This window comes from Heptranchias perlo, chromosome 7, assembly GCF_035084215.1.
Source record: "Heptranchias perlo isolate sHepPer1 chromosome 7, sHepPer1.hap1, whole genome shotgun sequence".
Taxonomy (NCBI): Eukaryota; Metazoa; Chordata; class Chondrichthyes; order Hexanchiformes; family Hexanchidae; genus Heptranchias; species Heptranchias perlo.
The window spans coordinates 36,783,162-36,805,366 of NC_090331.1; the positions used below are offsets into that span (position 1 = coordinate 36,783,162).

The 22,205-nt window shown below is 42.5% G+C and overlaps 1 protein-coding gene across 1 annotated transcript in view; it reads left to right on the top strand.

Annotated features, from left to right (window-relative positions):
- slc12a8 (solute carrier family 12 member 8) overlaps nucleotides 1-22,205 on the top strand; it is a 101,684-nt gene that overhangs the window by 10,470 nt on the left and 69,009 nt on the right. The window contains exons 3-4 of the mRNA XM_067986772.1: nucleotides 8,022-8,213; nucleotides 9,906-10,137. Coding sequence (XP_067842873.1) covers nucleotides 8,022-8,213; nucleotides 9,906-10,137 — 424 coding nt within the window. The remainder of the gene's footprint in view (nucleotides 1-8,021; nucleotides 8,214-9,905; nucleotides 10,138-22,205) is intronic.

The following is a 22,205-nucleotide window of genomic DNA, read 5'->3' on the forward strand; positions in this document are numbered from 1 at the left end:
TGTTGACATCCTTTCTATTGCTTTACTGAGCATTAGCACAAAGGGAAGTTGGGTGGTCAGCATTGTAGTGGGTATAGGATTGAGAGAGCAAGAGGGTCTCATGGACAAGATGTGCTTGGAGAGAGCATGAAGGGAGGTGATAGAGAAACTAGAGAAAGATGCGGGTTCAGGGAAAGGGCAGGGAGAAACCTCGGGGGAAGTTTGTCTTGGTGGGCTCGGCGAAGGGAGGGATACAGCAGAAGCAGCTGAACAGATGGTCTCAATCTTAGTGACAATGACGTCCAAGAGCTCCTCACACTTGTTTCAGTAACTTTTGACTCTTCAGCACCATTTTTTGACCGTTACCAAATATGAAGGGGGAATGATAGTGAAAATCTTCAATATATTAATCTGACCGTTTATAAATATAGCAGCTCCCCAGTTCATGTAATGATAGGGATGGATGGTACATTTTTACATCCAGTATTCAGTGATCTCTGTCTAGATCCCTCATGATTTTGAACACCTCTATCAAATCTCCTCTCAACCTTCTCTGCTCTAAGGAGAACAACCCCAGCTTCTCCAGTCTATCCACGTAACTGAAGTCCCTCATCCCTGGAACCATTTTAGTAAATCTTTTCTGCACTCTCTCCAAGGCTTTCAAATCCTTCCTAAAGTGCGGTGCCCAGAATTGGACACAATAATCCAGTTGTGGTCGAACCACTGTTTTATAAAGGTTCATCATAACTTCCTTGCTTTTGTACTCGATGCCTCTATTTTATAAAGCCCTGGATCCTGTCTGCTTGTTTAACCGTTTTCTCAACCTGCCCTGCCACCGTCAGCGATTTGTGCGCATATATCCCCAGGTCTCTCTGTTCCTGCACCCCTTTAAGTTATACCATTTAGTTTATATTGTCTCTCCTCGTTCTCCCTACCAAAATGTATCACTTTGCACTTCTCTGCGTTAAATTTCATCTGCCACGTATCCGCTCATTCCATCAGCCTGTCTATGTCCTCTTGAAGTCTATCACTATCCTCCTCTCTGTTCACTACCCTTCCAAGTTTAGAGTCATCTGCAAATTTGAAAATTGTGCCCTCTACACCCAAATCCAAGTCATTAATATTAATCAAGAAAAGCAGTGGTCCTAGTACCGACCCCTGGGGAACACCACTGTATACCTCCCTCCAGTCCGAAAAACAACCATTCACCACTACTCCCTGCTTCCTGTTACATAGCCAATTTCGTATCTATGCTGCTACTGCCCCTTTTATTCCACGGGCTTCAGTCTTGATGACGAGCCTATTATGCGGCACTTTATCAACCGCCTTATGAAAATCCATCTCCACCACATCAACTGCATTGCCCTCATCGACCCTCTCTGTTACCTCATCGAAAAACTCAATCAGGTTAGTTAAACGCGATTTGCCTTTAACAAATCCGTACTGGCTTTCCCTAATCAATCCACACTTGTCCAAGTGACTGGTAATTCTTTGCCGGATTAGGATAATTGAAGTCCCCCATTATCACTACTCTATTGCTCTTGCACCTCTCTGTAATTTCCCTGCAAATTTGCTACTTTATATCCTTCCCGCTAGTTGGTGGCCTATAGAATATACCCAGTAGTGTAATGGCACCTCTAGTGTTTCTTAACTCTAACCAAATAGATTCTGTCCTTGACATACTGGGCGTTAAATTGGGCCGTGTGGCGCCCGTTGTTTTGGTGCTACACGACCTCTCCGACATCCAAGATGGCGTCTTGGATGCGCACGCACGTTTCCAGCGTGACGTGCGCCAGACGCCATCTTGGTATAGGAGTTAGCGTAGGTAACGAACGCTGGAATCATGTAAAGTAGGGAGAAAATGGCTTTAATCAGTGTGCTACGCTGATTTAAAGTGATAAGTCCCAAAATGGTGTCTAACGCTCAACTCAAAGCACAGTCTTAATCCCGACCTCTGAACGTATCTTAGAGTGCCTGGATGACCCCCCCCCCCCCCCCCCCCCACCACTGGCGCTATTTAAAGGGACCATGCAGGATTTACAGGTTAGTGGCTGGATTATTGCTTCTGCTGCTGAGACATTTGTAACTGTTTTAGGAGGTCTCCTAGACTTGAATACTAGGACGGGGGGATATAGCCTAACATTTAGAGCCAGTTGTAAACAATTTTACAACACCAAGTTATAGTCCAGCAATTTTATTTTAAATTCACAAGCTTTCGGAGGCTTCCTCCTTCGTCAGGTGAACAATGTCAGGAAGCCTCCGAAAGCTTGTGAATTTAAAATAACATTTAGAGCCAGGACATGCAGGAGTGAAGTTAGAAAATGCTTCTACACTCAAAGGGTGGGAGACGTTTGGAACGCTCTTCTGCAGACGGCAGTTGATGCTAGATCACTTGTGAAAGTTAAATCTGAGATTGGTAGATTTCTGTGAACCAAGGTTATTAAGGGATATGGGGCTAAGGCGGGTATATAGAGTTAGGTCACAGGTCCACCATGATCTCATTGAATGGTGGAACAGGCTTCAGGGGCTAAATGCCACTGCCACTTGCTGCCTCTTGATATACGCCACCTTCTCCCGCAAGAAAGTGGGACGTGTGTCTGGGTGATGTGCCTGTCATTGTTGAATAGCTGCCGATGTGTGTGGCCTGTGAGTTGTGGGTGGGCGGCTTGAAACAGTGGTAATGTGTAACGGTGAGAGGAAGCATCTGGTTGGAAGAGTTGAGTACTGATAGAAAGAGTTTGTTGGTATGTGGGGGATTGGAGGTATAGTGCGTGGTGCAGTTGGTAGGAGACGCCACTTGACAGTTGACCTCACTCACCTTGACCACTCATGTCAAAGCATTGAACTTCTTCCTGCACTGCATCAGTGATTCATGATGCTGTGCACCTGGCATTGACTTCGTCTCCCACTGCCTTTTAGATATATGCCTGCGGAGGGCTACTTGCCCCCCCACCCCCCTGCGGATATGGGATGTCCCTCCTTCCGTCCACCTCTTGCCCCAAAGTTTCTAGTGCATCAGAAGAGAACCTTGTGCATGCACTCTCGGAGGGCTGGTCCCAACTCAGATTGGTGAGGTCTGGCATGCAGATTGGAGGCTGTGGGATTTAGTAGTGCGCAACCTTTATTCAATGTTTTACCATAACTCATCAGTGTGTAAACATACGGATGGGACCCGCATCTGTGTTTTACGTGTGCGATGTCTGATCTCTGTTCAGACTCCATGCAGACAGTAGACTGTTATTTTCAGCAAATAACAGGTACCAGCTACCTTTAAGAGATTTCTAAGAAACATCCTCCCTTTAAGAGATTGAGCTCCTTATGGTGGTGGAAAGTGCAAATTGCACTGATTCCACGTGCAAGGCCAGGAATGGAGCGCTGATTGCAGGTAAGCCCTGGGGTGGGCTGAAACTTGCGCCCTGCCTGCACAGGGTTCATTGGGCTACCTACGCCCAAAAACGGCCCCTATCCAATTTCCCCCCCCCCCCACCCTCTCCAGCTCTGCAATATTCTCCTTAATCAATACCGCCACCCACCCTCCTTTCTTTCCTTCTTTATCTTTCCTGAACACTTTGTATCCAGCACCCGATCCTGCCCTTTTCTGAGCCAGGTCTCCATTATTGGCACAACATCATATTCTCATGTGGCTATTTGTGCCTGAAGTTCACCAGTTATTTACCATGCTTCATGCGTTTACACACATGCACTGTAAACCTATCTTAGACCTTCTTGTATTCTCTTTTAGTCTGATCCCACCTGATACTGGACTATTTCTTACTCTAGTGCCATCTGTGTCCCCCAGTCCTTTTCTTAAATTTACTTCCTTTTCCCAAAATTCCTGACATTTAATATGAACCCAAATTTCTATGAAATTGTGCTCAAGATTAAACCATGAACTTGAGGTTTATTATATATCTGTCTGATGTAGTATTGGATCTATAGTCTGTATATTCATAATTTTAGTCACTTCCTTTGTAATGTTACTTATTTTGTAAAATCTTAATTATTTTCAATACTTCATCACTTTTTATCAGGTGGTAATTTGCAAGTGTTTCATGCAGCCAGATTTTGTCACAAAAATAGAGATGGATCAAGTTAAGTGATGGCTTTTATTGGACATGAAATATCCAAAATTTGAGATCCAGCTGGCTAGCTCTGTAAATAGTGTATTGAACTTGAACTTATTTAATGCCTTTCACAATCTCAGGACACCCCAGATCACATCACAGCCAACAAAGTGTATTCACTTTGCAATGTAGGGAAACATGGCAGCCGATTTGAACACAGCAAAATCTCAAACAGCAATGAAATAAATTACCAGATAATCTGTATTTGATGGTGTTGGTTGAGGGATAATCATTTTCCAGGAAATGTGTATTGTAATATGCACTGAAGTGTTATGCTTCAGTAATACAAGGGTTGATAAAATTGAAATTAGAGTTTTAAAGTATTCCCTCAACAAATGACCCCAGTAAAGAAAGATAGAGTACCATAGACAGATGACTGAGGGTTTGCAGTGGTATCAGGGTTAGTTATGCTGGCAGTAAGATGACCAGGGTGAACCAAAGTGCTTGGAAAACTGAAATGATGGAAATAGACAAGTGATAACATGTTTTAAAAAGAAAAAAAGGAACATAACTTTTTTACTTGCAATTACTATCTACAATTTTTCCTCATGTTTTATATACAGAGTATTTTTACTGCCTTTTCACACCAATCAAACGCAATTATTCACTGTAGAAAAATGTTTAAAAATGGCTAAATATTCACGAGGAAAAGTAGAGCACTGTCAGGTGAAATGTTTTTTTTCCAAAAATATACTTTATTCATAAAATTTGCAGCAATACATACAATACAGTTGTCATATCACATTCCAAACATCCACAATATAGATTATACAATTTGCAGGTTACGTCAAGTACAGTTCAATGAACACATTGGACATAATTACAGTTCATGACACTCTAGGGTGTCTCATTGCATCATACTCAACACAGATTATTGCTTACAGATTCATTTCAGGTCCATTTCAGATTCATTACAGGTACATTACAGCAATTTGAATTTTACATTCTGCCCGAGGGGGTTTTTCCCTGATTGCAGCCCCTCGGTTTACAATGGCGGGAAGGCTCTAGACAGTTGCCTTTCCCCACAGAGCCTTTGCGGCGGCCGCACCCATCCTCAGTGCGTCCCTCAGCACGTAGTCCTGGACCTTAGAATGTGCCAGTCTGCAACACTCGGTCGAGGACAGCTCCTTGTGCTGGAAGACCAGCAAGTTTCGGGCAGACCAAAGGGCGTCTTTCACCGAGTTGATGGTCTTCCAGCAGCAGCTGATGTCCGTCTCAGTGTGCGTCCCCGGGAACAGCCCGTAGAGCACAGAATCCTGTGTTACGGAACTGCTTGGGACGAACCTGGACAGATATCACTGCATCTCTCTCCAGACCTTCTTTGCAAAGGCACATTCCAGAAGGAGATGGGTGACGGTCTCGTCTCCACCGCAGCCTCCTCTGGGACAGTGCGCGGTGGCGCTGAGAGTCCGGGAGTACATGAAGGATCTGACGGGAAGGGCCCTTCTCACCACCAGCCAAGCTAAGTCTTGGTGCTTGTTTGAAAGCTCTGGCGATGAGGCGTTCTGCCAAATGACATTGACAGTCTGCTCGGGGAACCAACCGACAGGATCCACCATCTCCTTTTCCCGCAGGGTCTCGAGGACGTTACGTGCGGACCACTCACTGATCGCCTTGTGGTCAAAGGTGTTTTCCTGCACAAACCTTTCCACGAAGGACAGGTGGGGCGGAACGGTCCAACTGGACGGAGCGTTCCGTGGCAGCGTGGCCAGGCCCATCCTTCTCAACACCGGGGACAGGTAGAACCTCAGCACGTAGTGACACTTTGTGTTTGCGTACTGAGGGTCTATGCACAGCTTGATGCAGCCGCACACAAAGGTGGCCATCAGGATGAGGGCCACGTTGGGCACGCCTTTCCCCCCTTTCTCTGGAGATTTGTACATCGTGACCCTGCGGACACGGTCCATTTTTGATCTCCAGACAAAGCGGAAGATGGCTCGGGTGACTGTCGCGGCGCAGGAGCGAGGTATGGGCCAGACCTGCGCCAGGTACAGCAACACCGAGAGCACCTCGCACCTGATGACCAGGCTCTTGCCCACGATCGAGAGGGATCGTCGATTCCATAGTCCCAGTTTCTGCTTAACCTTGGAAATACGCTCCTCCCAGTTTTTGGTGCACGCCCCGGCCCCCCCGAACCAGATCCCCAGCACCTTCAGGTAATCTGACCTGACGGTGAAGGGGACAAAGGATCGGTCGGTCCAGTTCCCAAAGAACATGGCCTCGCTCTTGCTACGATTTACCCTGGCCCCCGAGGCCAGTTCGAACTGGTCGCAGATGCTCATCAATCTGCGGACCGAGAGCTGAAACGAGCAAAAGACGGCGACGTCATCCATGTACAGGGAGGCCTTGACCTGAGTACCTCTGCTGCCTGGGATCGTCACCCCTCTTATGCCCGCATCCCTCCTGATGGACTCGGCAAAGGGTTCGATGCAACACACGAACAAGACGGAGGAGAGAGGACAGCCCTTCCTGACTCCAGATTTGATCGGAAAGCTTTCTGATTCCCACCCGTTGATTGAAACTGCGCTACTGATGTTTGTGTAGAGCAGTTGGATCCAATTGCGGATTCCCTCCCCAAACCCCATTTTGGAGAGCACGTCCATCATGTACGTGTGGGATATTCTGTCAAAGGCCTTCTCCTGGTCCAGGCTGATCAGGCAGGTGTTCACCCCCCTGTTCTATACGTAGGCGATTGTATCCCTGAGTAGCGCCAGGCTATCAGAGATCTTCCTGCCGGGTACGGCGCAGGTCTGATCGGGGTGGATCACCACCTCCAGGGCTGACTTGACCCGATTGGCGATGACCTTGGACAGAATTTTGTAGTCCACGTTAAGTAGTGAGATGGGTCGCCAATTTTTGATTTCTTCCCTCTCCCCCTTCTGCTTGTAGATGAGGGTGATGATGCCTTTCCTCATGGAGTCTGACATGCTGCCTGCCAGGAGCATACCCCCGTACGCTTCCTGCAGGTCTGGGCCTATCCAGTCCCACAGAGCCGAGTACAACTCCATCGGTAAGCCGTCGCTTCCGGGAGTCTTACTCTTCTCGAAGGAACGGACGGCCTTTGTCAGTTCGTCCAGAGTTAGCGGGTGATCCAGACTCTCCCGCTTGCTGTCGTCTAGAACCTCCGTGATAGACGACAAGAAGGACTGGGAGGCCGCGCTGTCTGTGGGCTTCGCGTCGTACAGTCCGGCATAAAAGGATTTGCAGATCCTCAGTATGTCAGGCTGCGAGGACGTGACCGAGCCATCCTCTTCCTTCAGGCTGCTGATCACAGAGCTCTCTCTCTGCACCTTTTGGAAGAAGAAACACGAGCAAGTCTCGTCCTGCTCCACGGAGCGGACTCTGGACCGGAAGATGATCTTGGAGGCCTTGGAGGCAAAGAGCGAGGCTTGCTGGTCCTTCACCTCTCTGAGTACTGTCAGGTGAAATGTTGTCTCTTCACAGTTAAGACTTATTGTCATTTGGCCTGCTGTCAAACTGTAATAGGGTATAAATATTACTCTTCCCCACATTTCTTTAATATACGTTTGCTGCATTTATAAAAACAGAAATAAATACCTTTACACGCCTGTGATAATGCTAATAATAAAAGTGATCTGGCCAGTCAGACATTTTTGTTTCATTCCTGAACCAAAAAATGGACAATTTACTTGTGGAAGTGCTCATGCATTCTGGGGCTCTTCTGCCAATGAAATACAAGTTACAACTGTTCACTGTATATTTGTCATCTTCATTGATTCTGCACCTAGAGAGAGGTGCTGCCATTACTAAAATAGCTAAATTTTCCAGTAGCTCCAGAGGAATGTTCATTTGATTTTGGCAAAGTTAATATGTATCCACTCATGGGGAAAGGTTAAATTTATCATGAGAGCTCTGATTGGTATCGGATCACTGATTATTGTCGTTTTTCAACCTCAGGGGAATACCGGTGTCTTACTGGGAATGTTTATGGTGACCCTGGTTGTCTTGGTTGCTCTGGTGACAGTTCTATCTGGAATTGGCGTGTGGGAGAGATGCAGTCTTGGGAATGGTGGAGTGTATTCTATGCTTTCGACAGTTCTGGGAGGTCGTGTAGGAGGAACTTTTGGATTTCTCTACGTATTTGGACAGGTAATCAAGACTTCAAGATTAAGGTTTTTATAAACCGTTTAGAATTCTGTTTGCATCCGTTCAGAGATTTTATGGCAATTCTATGCAAAATGTGGATATTGAATTTGTCCACCAAATCACTGAATTCTATCTTTGTCACAGTAGCAGTGATTCCCAATATTCCAAAATGGTAGCAGTGATCAATCTGGGATTTGGGGATCATGCCTGGAACATTTCTGGACCAGTTGTGAATTTGGATTCAGCCACATGACCCTGCTACTGGCCAGAGAGATTGGTTGGAATGGAGGAATTGAAGTGAGGTACAAGTTTTTTTTAAAAAAGGTTGAAATAAAAAAGCACAGAAAAGGAAGCAATGATTTATAACTGATACATTACAACACTAAGGTTATGTATCTGGATCAAAGTTTTCTACAGCTAGACTTTAATGAAACTGCCTACCTCTCTGTGAAGGCCCAGTCTCATTAGTGTGCAAATCCTGCAAGACAGTATCTAGTCATTTACACAGGTTTGCCATTGAACTTCCAGCAATGCCAGTAACCACTTAGTAACTGGATACATTGAAGTCCACTTATGGCAAGTCCTTTGTGCAAGGGGATTACTCACACAGGAATTCTCTGCCAGTGTGGGGATTCAAACCAGGAACCATTGATTGAAAAATCCAACAGTAACTGCCAAATCCCCCACAAGTTTATTTACAGCAAAATAGTTTTAGAAGGTACACTGAATGCTACATGTCTAAACCTAGTTCTGTTCAAAAATACAAGGCCTTAGTTTTGGCCCCATTTTGTGTTGCCAGTCATGTTAACTAAATGAAAGGAACAAACTCATTTGATATTTTAATCTAAATCACAGTCTGTTTTTTAGGTAAATGAAATGAGCAAATCAATGTTTAGTGATTTTATATCTATAACCCACAGCTGAGAACTTACAGCTGGATTGTAGTATGGAATAATTAAACTAACAATAAAAGTTCTCCTTTCATCTTCCATTGTGACCATCCATCTTTACATGCCCAGGCTGCCTATCAATTGTAGTACAGGAAAGTTTAGCAGCATAGTGCCATCTTGTGGAACATGTAAAGCAATCCTAGTCTTTCTGATCTTTTTTGTCAATCATCAATGCTTCACAAGCAAAGGACACACTGGGGAAGAATGAAATATTCAGCCTGTTCATGAGTAAAAGCTCATGACAGAGCAGCCATGATCTAATTGAATGGCAGAGCAGGCTTGAGGGGCTGAATGCCCTACTTCTCCTCCTTTGTTCCTACGCCTTGCAACAGCAGGTGAGTTTGTTATTTCTTTACTGGCCAATAGATGGGAGTGTCACGTAGAATTGAGGCAGCTCAATTCAGGGGCGATGCTTAAAATGATTGTACTTAAGTTTTGTTCCATGTGAAACTTGTCTCCTGTTGACTGATTGTAGACTAGCATTATTGGCAGAAGGCTGTGCGAGGTTCTGTCTGTACAGCGCTTCTATTTGAATAAGGTTGTCTGCTGATAGAGCTGCTTATGAAGGAGTGCTGTTCTTTGCAGTCACCTGACTTTGGAAATTCAAATTCACACAATAATAACTAGGAATGAAATGGGTCAAGGATTAGTTCGCTTTAGTAGACTACTACCCACCATAAAGCCATCGAACGATGTTAATAAAAAGTGTTTCTGATGACAAAGGTAAAATAATGCTCTCTTGCAGTGTGTTGCAGGTGCTATGTATATCACTGGCTTTGCTGAATCCATTGCTGATTTGTTGAACCTCAGTAACATCTGGGCAGTCCGAGGAATTTCCATTGCTGTGCTGATGGGATTACTGGGAATTAATCTAGCAGGAGTCAAATGGATCATTCGGTTTCAGCTGCTGCTATTAGCTTTGCTGGCTATCTCTACAATGGATTTTGTTATTGGAACTTTCACACACCTGGACCCTGGTAAGAAAATACATTTGTCAGCATTTAACTAGATTTGTGAGGATCAGTTGAAATATAGTGTGCAATTTAACAAATCCTGGCTACATAGGTGGATAACATCTTCAGAGGAACAGGTCTCACAGTTTGCTGTGGCAATCCCAGTCAGTGGCACTTGTAAAATGCTGTTAGCAACGCAGGGAGATAATTTATTAGCATTCCTTCTTTTATCTTAATATAATTATGAATTCCTATTAACCATAAGATATTTTGATTTTATTTTAAATATATCTATATGATGTGATGTTGCTTACAATGAGTCAGGATATGCTCTTTTATAATAGCAGGTGTGTTATGCCATGTTATGCAAAATGTGATATCGGAGCACCTGATTTATACTGAATATGTCAAATTCTATTTTACTTTGAACCCATCAACAAAGTGTGACTGGAAAGCTAGGTCAACAATTCCCCTTTAATATGGGACTGGTGTGCACTAAAAATTTACTTTGCCTGCCTTTAAAGGCAAAGCTTTAGATAGTTACTTGTGAATGTGTAGACTTAGGATTTTAAAAATAATTATTTTCCCCCATTGTTTTTATCTTTATACTTCCTTTATGTTTTACTTTCTGTAGCATTACTTTTCTTTCACATTTGTTTGTAGTACAGGAAAGCTTCGCAGCATAGTGCCATCTTGTGGAACGTGTAAAGCAATCCTAGTCTTTCTGATATTTTTTGTCAATCATCAATGCTTCACAAGTAAAGGATGCACACTGGGGAAGAATAGAATACTCAGCCTTTTCATAAGTAAAAGCTCATTACAGAGCAGCCTTAATCTAATTGAATGACTGAGCAGGCTCGAGGGTCTGAATGGTCTACTTCTATTCCGATGTTCCCATGACTTGCAGCAGCAGGTGAGTTTGTCGTTTCTTTACTGGCCACTAGATGGGAGTGTTACGTGGAATTGAGGCAGCTCATCACCAAACAAGGTTATGATCCTGTTCCCCACGCTACCTGCTTTTGTTAGGAGACTGAGCAGATCCTAGCCCTGGTCAATTAAACTGCTGACAGTGCCACTATATCATTAATGGGTGGTTGGACTGATGGGCCTAGATTTTGCTTTTTGGGCTGAGTTCCGGCAGGGCAGTAATTCCACCCCCCCCCCCACCCCCGACGGTGTCTGCCCGAGTCCTGTCCCATTTTCCTGGGTTAAAGCTAATTAGATATGCATAGTGAGCTGTCAGCTGGATCCTTGCTGTCAAGTGTGAGCCTGTCAGTGCTACTTGGGAGGGGACTGGAAGTGAGAAGTCACTGCAGCTTCCAAAGATCTAACGAGGGGCTTAAAGGGGCAGGATTGGAACGATTCCTTCCATTGAGGCCTTCTGCAAGTAAATCTCTCTGGCTGTCTGTAGAGAGAAGGGGCCAATGCAAGACCCTCTCCCTCCATTGGGTATTTACAGATATTTCCCCAGCCAACCGCCACCTCCCGGGAAGTTGGAGGTACATGTAGCGAAGAACAAGTAAACCAGTTGGAACCCGCCCCCCCCTCTCTTTTCCCCCTACTCCCCCCCCCCCCCCCCCTCTCCTCCACTGCCATTTACATGTAGCCATGATGTGGAGATGCCGGTGATGGACTGGGGTTGACAATTGTAAACAATTTTACAACACCAAGTTATAGTCCAGCAATTTTATTTTAAATTCACAAGCTTTCGGAGATTTCCTCCTTCCTCAGGCAAATGTTTGCTCTTGAAACATTTGCCTGAGGAAGGAGGAAATCTCCGAAAGCTTGTGAATTTAAAATAAAATTGCTGGACTATAACTTGGTGTTGTAAAATTGTTTACAATTTACATGTAGCAGGTGGGGAAGGAGTTGCAGTGGTGATCCCAGCAGGGGCAGAGTGAAGGAGAACCTGCTTGGAGGGTGAGCCGGCAGTAGGCCTCATCGCCCAAATTTCTTGACATTCTTTGCTGAAATCAGGTGGGAGCGTGGAGGTGAATTTGTCCCCATGGTATCTTTTCCTCTGCTTTTGTAAGCCACTCCATCTTGTGACTTACATGAGGGCTGATTAAATTCTTCCCAACTGGAACTGGTAAACCCAATGCAGAGACTCGCATATTCTGGCAGGACTGATTGTATTAGGCAGCTGATCTTTATCCTTTACGCTGATCTCTTTCTAAGTTTGCCTTCCTGTTCATTTTTAAACTGTTTCCTCTTTTTGCACATTCCTTTTCTTTGGTTTTTATATTCTAGGATTGCTGGGTGTGTAAGTGCAGATTAATGATTAGACTGAACCAGATTCCAAGATGTAAGAACCAGTGCCTGGAATCCAGTAAAAGAAAATGTTATATTTGCATAGCAAATCCTCAGGATACGAAAAACACTTTGCAGCCAATGAATTATGTTCATAGATGTCTCCTGGAGCTTGCATGATCACCTTTGAGGGTTGGAGAGAAACTTCCCAGAGTTTTTTCCTAAATTGGCCTAAGATTTTTTTTCTCTGTCGTTTTGCCTCTCCCGGGAAATTGCAGGGTTGCATGGGGAGGAAGGATGGATGGACCAGTTGATCTTTCCCTGTCCTTTTTCATATGTTCATATGTTAAGACGTGGCCCAAAGACCAAATGCATCCCGTAAGCTCCTTTAAAGTTCCTGGGCCTGGAGGACTGGAAAAGCTTGCATTCTAATAAGGGCCTTTACAAGTCCTCCAGACTGGGAATTTTAAAGAGCTGGGGGAAGGGGAAGGATGGTGGTCTTGCACTTTTTGTGCAAGGGGGATCTCCCCTTTTGTGTGTATGGGGGTCTCACATTTTTTTGTGTATAGTGGCTCACAATACTCAATCATATGTGGCCCACGCACTAGTTTTGACCTATGCATCTGGGACGCAGCTTCAAAAGGTTGAATATCCCTGTTCTAAGGCATTATCTCATATATCTACTAGTGGTTGACCAGATGCTTGGAAACAGCCCAGCTGTTTGCTTCCTTGGTCAGGAAATGGTGTGGAGGGCTGTGAAGAAAAGTAGAAAATAACTTACAAAATGGGGGGAGGGGAAGAACATGCTGAGCCAATAGTTGATCAATCAATTGAGCTTGAATGCTGCACATCCTATACTTGCACAGCAATACATTTAGAATCCAGCTGAGGTCTCTGTTGTATAGGCCGTCCCTATGGTGACTAACTGCTTTGAGAGCTTTGTTATGTCTACAGAGGGAACAAAATCAGGAACAGCCTTATCTAATGCAACCAAGCACCAAAAGGAAATGACATCACTTGCTTTTCATATAATGCATTTTCCTATGGCACTAATGAAATGAGTTCAGTGCTTAAAATGCCTCTCCTTAACTGTTAGAGAATGGAAGTTTCACTCTAACTTGATTTTCTGTGCTTGCTTCATTTTTTGGTAAACATAGGTTACAGGAAATACTGATTAAGAAACTGTTGCTGTCTGTGTTGTGATTCCTCTATGTTAAAGAAATGCTCGCCTGGAGGAGATCTTTGATTTATCTTTTTTCCTCAGGCCCCTTATTTTTTCAAGCACTAATATACTTTCCTCTCCTCGTGTCAGCTTGGTTTTCACTGAAGGAGAAGTAACTGTCTCAGTTAGGACATGGTTAGGAAGGATATGGCTGTCAGCTGATGATGAGTTGCTGACCCCTAAGGGTGTCTGCTTTGTCCTGTTCTTTCTGTGCTGGTTTCCTTGTTTAAAGTACATAGAGAAACTGATATTTCTGATGAGTCTCATTTCATGCACCAAAACACATATGAAGTTAGGTAATTGCACAGTTGCAGTAAGTGTTATCAAATGAAACCTACAGGATAGTTTTGAACTTGCTTTCAATTCTTGATGTTTTATTATCCTTTTCACACTTGAATTCTTGCCAATTTGCCAAATTCATTCAGTTCACTTATTCATAAAGTTGCAGTATCACTATTTATTTTGGGAGCTACATTTAAATTAATAAATTTGTCATTGGTTGAAATGTAGTAACTGATCATCTGTGACCGTTCTCACAATTATTGACCTTTACCCTTTAAACTTGATTTCCTTTTCAACTGTGTCACTCCCCACTATGCATTCTCTTTTGGTCACCTGGTAGGATGCCCTGAGCTGCAGTGTGTATAGCCCGTGACTGGCCAGTGGAAGATTGGTACATTGGATGGCGTGACCTGCAGCACCCTGTGACTGGTCAGCAGGATGCAGGCGTGTGGGATCATGTGATCCACAGAGTGTATAGCCTGTGACTGGCCAGCAGAAGGTAGGTACATGAGGTGATCTAAGCTACATTGGGGCAGAAATTGCTCCCAAAATAGAGCTCAACAGTATTTTTAATGGCGAATTGTAGGAGCACATTCCTGTATTTGCACATATGCACTAAAACTATTGGTTCGCCGGTGATTTGACAGTTGCGAATTAAAGGGACACCGCACGCTGCAATCCTTGAAATCACTGAAAAATTGCAAACTTGCTCATCTGCCCAGCTGGAAAGTAACTAATTACACCACCAAACAGGCACGCTTAAAAATACCAGGTCTAAACTAAGTTTTAAAAGCGCAATAACTCATTATGACTGTCAAACAACCAAAAATTAAATTTTAAAAATGTGGAGTCTCACATTACTCCTTATTTTAATAGTTTTTGGTCATTAAAAAAATTTTTAAAATTAAATTAATTTTAAAAAAAACTTTTCTTTAATTTAATTCAATTATTTCTTTGGTTTTTTTTAATTAAAAAAATTAAATTTTTTATTTACAATGACTTCCGGCATCCTAACTTTAAATGAATGAAGTCTGCTTGCCTGCTTGTGGGAGTGACTTCTCTTCCTGACAGATTTTGTGGGTGTGTCTTCTCTTCTCTCAGACTGTTCCGTGCGCATCACCTTACACTGCTCAGAGGCCGAGTAGATTGCGCACAGTTTTTCAAAAGTTCAAAGTCAAGCAAGTTGAAGCCACAGAGCCCACTAAGTACATTTGTTAATTTAATTTGCAGGAGCTGCAGTGATCGTTGCCGCACCGCTCTGTGCAAGTTCTGGCCCAATATGTTGAATTGGTCTGCAAATCTCCCTCCCTCAAACCTTCAACAGAGTACCACAGGCTCATCATGCCGCTCCTCCCAATTGCCTAACTAAAAATAGTTTAAATTTAGCTGGTTGAGACAAGAAGGTTAGAGTGATGGACAACATGAGACTTAAAGTTACACACTTCTGACTGGAAATCAAACACTTATCTAACTTTAATTACGATTCCACATGGGAACTTGCGAAATGACCCCGGGGTTAAATTCATCCACCAGCAGAAATGGCTGCTGATGTTTGGCCATGTATACTGAAGAACAGGATGGTTGGTTGTTTCAAGCTCATTACGAAGTGTGTAAAGCACTGAAAGAAAAACAAGACAGACTTGTATTTATATAGTGCCTTTCACAACCTCAGGACACCCCAAAGCCAATTAAGTACTTTGAAGCACAGTCACTGTTGTAATGTAGGAAATGTACAGCAAAGTCCCACAAACAGCAATACAATAATGACCAGACAATCGTTTTTAAACATTTTTTTTGAGATGTTGGTTGATGGATAAATATTGGCCAGGACACCAGGGAGAACTCCCCTGCTCTTCTTTGAACAGTGTCACGGGATCTTTTGTGTCCACTTGAGAACGCAGACGGGAACTTGGTTTAATGTCTCATTTCAAAGACGGCACCTCTGACAGTGCAGCTCTCCCTCAATACTGTACTGGAGTGTTAGCCTAGATTTTTGTGCTCAAGTCAGATCGTTTGATACATAATTGAGGTTTATATAAAGGATTACTGAAAAATAGCCAATATACATTCACATCCTGGCTATTTCACTTCATGGTTGTTTGGTGTGCTTCCATTGTTTCCTCATTTTCACCCTGTTTTAATTGTCCTGACCGAATCTGTGGACGTGAAAGCAGGCGGATGATCTGCTCCAAAGCCATTCTGAAGAGCAATGATTAAGAGTGCAGGAGTCATCCAGAGGCAACTCTTCCTTTCATTTTTCTCTTTCTTCCAGTCCTCTGCACAGTGTCTCCCCAGAGCAAGAATGGCTGAGGTAGGAAATGTAATGAAAGAACTGAACCTGCCTTCCTGTGTTCCAGTGTGCAGTGTGTAGCTCCACCACAGAGCTCCACTGATTTTCTGAGTGCTAATTCAGTCTGAATTCGCTGGTGTGTTTCTGATTTACCAAACTCACTAGGAGTTGGAGAGAGGCTACGGGAAATATTGAATCAATGGCTACCATATCAGGCCATGAGAGCTGCACATAAAAAAATATAAAAGGGAAAGGTGGGTAGTACAGCAGTCAGAATTGGAATTTGTGTTTTTTCTATGGCACATTGCAATAACATAGCATTGTTCCTGTAGGAGAACCAATCCATTCAACAGTATCAAGGAGCATACTGATTGATTATCTGCCAGTCAGAACTGACGTATAGATGTGAAATTTGTTGAAACAGTTAGCGTCCATTGTCTCATAGTTGTTAGATGTTGTGGCAGGACATAATTCACTACAAAGTGGACTGCATACAGAGGGTAAATTGCACGCCTCAAAACATTTATTGACCAGGCTTTCATTTTAAAGATAGAAGTACTTAATAATAATTCTAAAATAGATGGATAAAGTACACCTTTGAATTAAATAACTTGGAAAATATAGATTGCTAAAAATAGGTGAGGCTTCCCACAATTTACAAGTTTGGGACAGAATTTTTAAAAATGATAATGAGATGACTTTTCGACACCATCGTTAAAAAGGAAGCCAAGCCCAAATGGTAAACATTGAAGAACCATCCATAAGTTGTTTAGCTCTTTGCTTGGTCACTCCAGCTTCATAATGGTGATCATGTCTGACATCCAAATACCGGATCATCTGTTTAAAGTCTTTAGCACTTTTGCAATAGTTTGTCTTCATGTTTAGCAATTTAATTGGAGACAAGAAATTCACATTCAAAGCATTTACTCTACAGTTGTATTTGATTCAATTACAGGAAATGCTCATAACAGGAAATTGCAGTTCACATTAGTCACAGTTGTCTAATTTCCCAAAGGTAGATTGACTCCATATAATTAAGGATGTAATGATTATGGGGCTCAATAGTTTTCATAATACAATGCTAGCTAGACACCTATGGTAAGAACCTGAGCTTGAATCCCAATCTTAACCGACTTTTTTAAAAAAAAATTGTTCTTGGGATGTGGGCTACGTGGGCAAGAGCTCATTTATTGCCCACCCCTAGTTGCCTATTAGAAGGTGGTGGTGGTGCACCTTCCCCTTGAACTGCTGCAGTCCTTGTGGTGATGGTGCTCCTACAATAGTGTTAGGTAGGGAATTAAAGGATTCTGACCCAATGATGATGAAGGAATGGAGATATATGTCCAAGTCAGGATGGTGTATGATTTAGAGATGATGGTGTTCCCATTACATTGCTGCTGTTGTTCTTCTTTGTGGTAGTGGTCACAGGGGAGGGAGGTGCTGTCAAAGTAACATTGCTGAATTGCTGCAGTGCATCCTGTAGATAGCACTTATTACAGCCACAGTGGCAGCAGTGGAGGGGATGGATATTGAGTCCAGTAACATGGGGTACAGATCAAGCAAACTACTCTTGTCAACTGTAGCGACCTACCATTGTCACAGCTGAAATTGATTGATTCAGCAAAGACAAAGAATAGAACCTAACCAGGTTTGTATGGCTCAATGCTAGAACACAGAGTGCATTTACCCAATTAGCTATAGGGGAACTCCACTGGGCAAATTCTGGTGATTTTAAATCAGTCTACCAAATGCAGTACATCATTTCTGGGAGGGAAGGAAAAGAGGAAATATTGCAAAACCTAACAGTGAATAGATTGTGAGATTGATCATGACTGTGATCATGATCAAGACTGGGACTGGGCTAATGCTATCCTACTATCCAGGAGCTGCATGGCATAGGCTTCACACACTATTATTGTTATGCATGATGCAGAAGTGAACACAGTATTACTGTTGTACTAATGTAGGGTGGTCACACTCTGTCAGTGTAGAAGTGGACGGTGTACTATTATGATCTAAATGTTCTCTGATCACCAGTAATCATACCACCATCCAGCTCATTAAATCACGAGTTAAATACAAATATTACTTACCTCTTACCTACAGCGAGAATCATAGAATGTCATATTTTGGTGCACGTGCGCTTTTTGTTCATCTGCGCACATTCTACAAGTGGGCAAGGACTGCAGTATTCTCCTGACCAATATCTATCCCCCAACAAACATCACTAAAACAGATTATCTGATCATTACCTCACTGCTGTTTGTAGGACCTTGCTGTGCACACATTGGCTGATGTGTTTCCTACATTACAACAGTGACAACACTTCAAACGTATTCAATTGGCTGTAAAGCACTTTGGGGCATCCCGGAGTCGCAAAAGGCACTATATAAATGCAAGTTTGTTCTTCTTTACATGTGCAGTGTGATAGTTTACCTTGCATGCAATAATCCACCTCACATAAGAGGAAAGAGTCGAATTATTACTCCACCCTCTCCAAACCATCAAGAATTATCTACATTGTTGGACTATGCCTTTTCTTTTAAAGTAGCAGTTACATCCAAACTGACTTGATCCAGATTGAGCCAAATTTGGGTGGTTGGAAATAAATCTGAAAAGGCCTACAACCTTTGGCTTATTAGTTTACTTTTGGGTCACACCAGTCAAAGCTGCCTTGTTACAGTAAATTATACTTCAGTCACGAAAGGAAATGTCTGTATTCTTTCTGCAACAATCGCTATGATATACAGCTTTATTGTAGTCTGTTTGAATCTGTTCTTGAAAAGGGTGTTGCCCCCTCATGACGTAGCCTGAAAATTAAGGCTGAATATTAGTCTTTACAGGAAAACTTAAGGCAGTTTGAAATTACCAGATACAGTGAGATGTCCCTGTGAATGTATTTTTATCTTTTTCAGTTAGATAAACTATCAGAGAGCAGATCAGCACCTCAACTTTATAATGAGCTTTGTTTATAATATCTGGGTGTAACCCTGCTTCACCCAGATTTCAGGACAATGAGAAAACTACTCTGTGGCCCCAGGCTTCTTCCCATTATCATTTCCCACCCTCCAAATCTAAAATTGGTAACTACCTTGGCCACTCAGGCAAGTGTTGACTAGGAATGATTTTTAAACAGATTCAGACTTTGGATCCAGAGTGTACAAATTGGAAATATCAAAGTTTGTGTAAATTTAATTTGGATATTTAGTTCAATCAATATAAACACATTTATTAAAGCACCATTAAAGAACAAGAATAGACCCAAACCTCTTTAGAAACTTATGATACGACTGAAAATAGTGTTGCACTGTTTATCTACACCAAATGTGGAGATGCCGGTGATGGACTGGGGTTGACAAATGTAAGGAATCTTACAACACCAGGTTATAGTCCAACTGTTTTATTTGAAAATCACAAGCTTTTGGAGGCTATCTCCTTCGTCAGGTGACACTCGCTCACCTGACGAAGGAGATAGCCTCCGAAAGCTTGTGATTTTCAAATAAAACAGTTGGACTATAACCTGGTGTTGTAAGATTCCTTACATTCATCTACACCAAGTTCTTAAAGGGACAGGACATCCAATTTAGATTTTTGTGCAAATTTGGATTCTTTGGGGGAATATGTGAATTGATGCAATTGAGACCACATTGGATTTGGTGTCCATTCTGAAAGCTAGTATCTTTTTCACATTCATCCTCCATTATATTTAATACATTTCCAAGTTGATCCTGTTATGTTTTCTAGTCTAAATAATGAGCAGCTGTGAGAAGTAACTACACTTTTCCACATGTTCAAATTGTATTTCTGTATTTAGCCAACATTAATATTTTACCCTAAATGGGATAGACACATGGTTTGTGGCTGTACATTACAACAGTGACTACACTTCAAAAGTACTTCATTAACTTTAAAGTGCTTTGGGATGCTCTGAGTTGTGAAAGGTGCTATATAAATGCAAGTCCTTTCTCTTTCAAAAAATCTAGTCTGTGTCTCTTGTATACACAAACTGACTCAGGATTACCTTATAACTGTAGGGACCATGTTTGCATAGATCCACGAGTTCGTGTACTGAGCTGTATCTGTCTAATGTCAAATCCTACGGCTATGTGAAAGTTGAAACTACAGTGTTTTCAACATTAGTGATTAGAAAGAGGTGCAATTGGCATCTGTACCTTTTGATAGTTTTGAAATTAAGACAAGGTAAAACAATGAACTGAAATAGTGAACAGTGTGATTCAAAGTAAGAAAGAACAAACTTACATTTATATATTACCTTTCACACCCTCTGGACCTCCCAAAATGCTTCACAGCCAATGAATTACTTGTGAAGTATAGCCATTGTTGTTTTGTAGGCAAATAGGAATTGGGGGTGGAGGGGGTTGGGGAAACCAGATTCTGCATCCAGCACGAAAATATATTTGGCTAATAGCATGGTTACTGAACAATATCAACTCCTAGATCTAGGTCTTCCCTCATTGGTGGTTTATTATATCAAGTGGTGGAAGTTGCAGAATGGGCATGGCCAGGTATATTCTCCCTGTCATGTGAGGTTCATTATATTCTAGGATTATTTCAGCTGATCTAAAGCTCAGTTCTATTCTACGTGTGGCTGCCATCGTGGCTTTTCGTAAACCATAAGAATTAGGTCCCATCAGTTCTCAACCTTTTTGTTTCTTTCTTCAAGCTATATGGAAGGAACATCCAAATATACCAGCTTTAGTTCCAAACTAGGACCTTAATGCAGTCCTTAATAAGTTATTGACCCACCATCGAAACTCTTTGCTATGTGGTTTGAAGTTTCTTACTGAGCCAACAACATCAACTTGCATTTATATAGTTCTTTTAACATAGTAAAACGTCTCCAGGCACGATATCAAACAAAATTTGACAGCATCATCAGCAACATGGGTTGATCAGCTGCAGACCTTAATTGTAGGTTTGTCTTATTTGATTTGATGTGACAATGGAATAGTTCTTGGATTCACCCAGTGTTTTTTCTCAGGGTGTTCTTTGTTTCATTTAGGAGGTTATGTACCCTTTTATCTATCCCCCCCCCCCCCACCCCATCAGTTGGATGAGCATTGTAGGTTTCACTGTGTCAACATACACAGAGTGCTTTCTTCTTATGTTCACTGACTTCAGGACGTTAGGAGTCCAAGCAGCTATTTGAATTATAGGGGTAGAGGACCTTAGATAACTCTTTGATGGAACATCATATAGTGAATAGCCAAATGGAATGTGGTCTCTGCTGTACCACTTGGTTGGTAAACATTCTAGCGGTCTGGATCAAAGGCCATGCTACTCACCATAGCTGCTGCTTTGGGTTCTCTTAGTTAGCTTTCTATTGACCGTATCTTTAAGGTAACTATATGAAGTACCCTTCACATATTTAACAAACATTACTGTTTAAATTTGACCAATGCCCAATACACAATTTTTGGCATATCTGTCTTGGCAGCATAAATAAGGACATCCTGATTAGGGGCCCTTCCAAATGTATACTATTTAGGTATGGCTCCTACGTTGTGTGAGGGGTGCTTGAATAGTAAGGAAAGTAAGATTAACTACCTTGCAGAGTCTTTGCCGTTCCTCACACATTACAATCCCTCCATCATTCCCTCGGACTCTGTTAGGGTCCCTTTTTGTTATTCCATGATCAGGGAATTTTGAAATTTTTAGAACAGCAGAGGTCAAAGCAAACTGAGCTATCATACAGGTGCTTTATAAAGGGTGGAAGCAGGGGGTCGCACGGGGGACATTTCCAATGATATCAGGACAAAAAGAAAATGGTATTCCTCAGAACTGATCAAGATTGGACAAATTCCTGTGCAGTACGAAGAATACTGTCCTTTGAAGAATAATGAAAACCTTACAAAGTAGGCAATCTTACAATCTTGTATGTAATGATCAATACAGGCAGTAAATCCTTTATAGTCACAAGAGGCGCTAGCAGACAAGCAAGTCAGAAACCCAAATGCTATGATCAGGTCACCCAGAGATTAGTGTAAAGTCAGGATGAACAGATAAACATCTTTGTGGTAAATAACA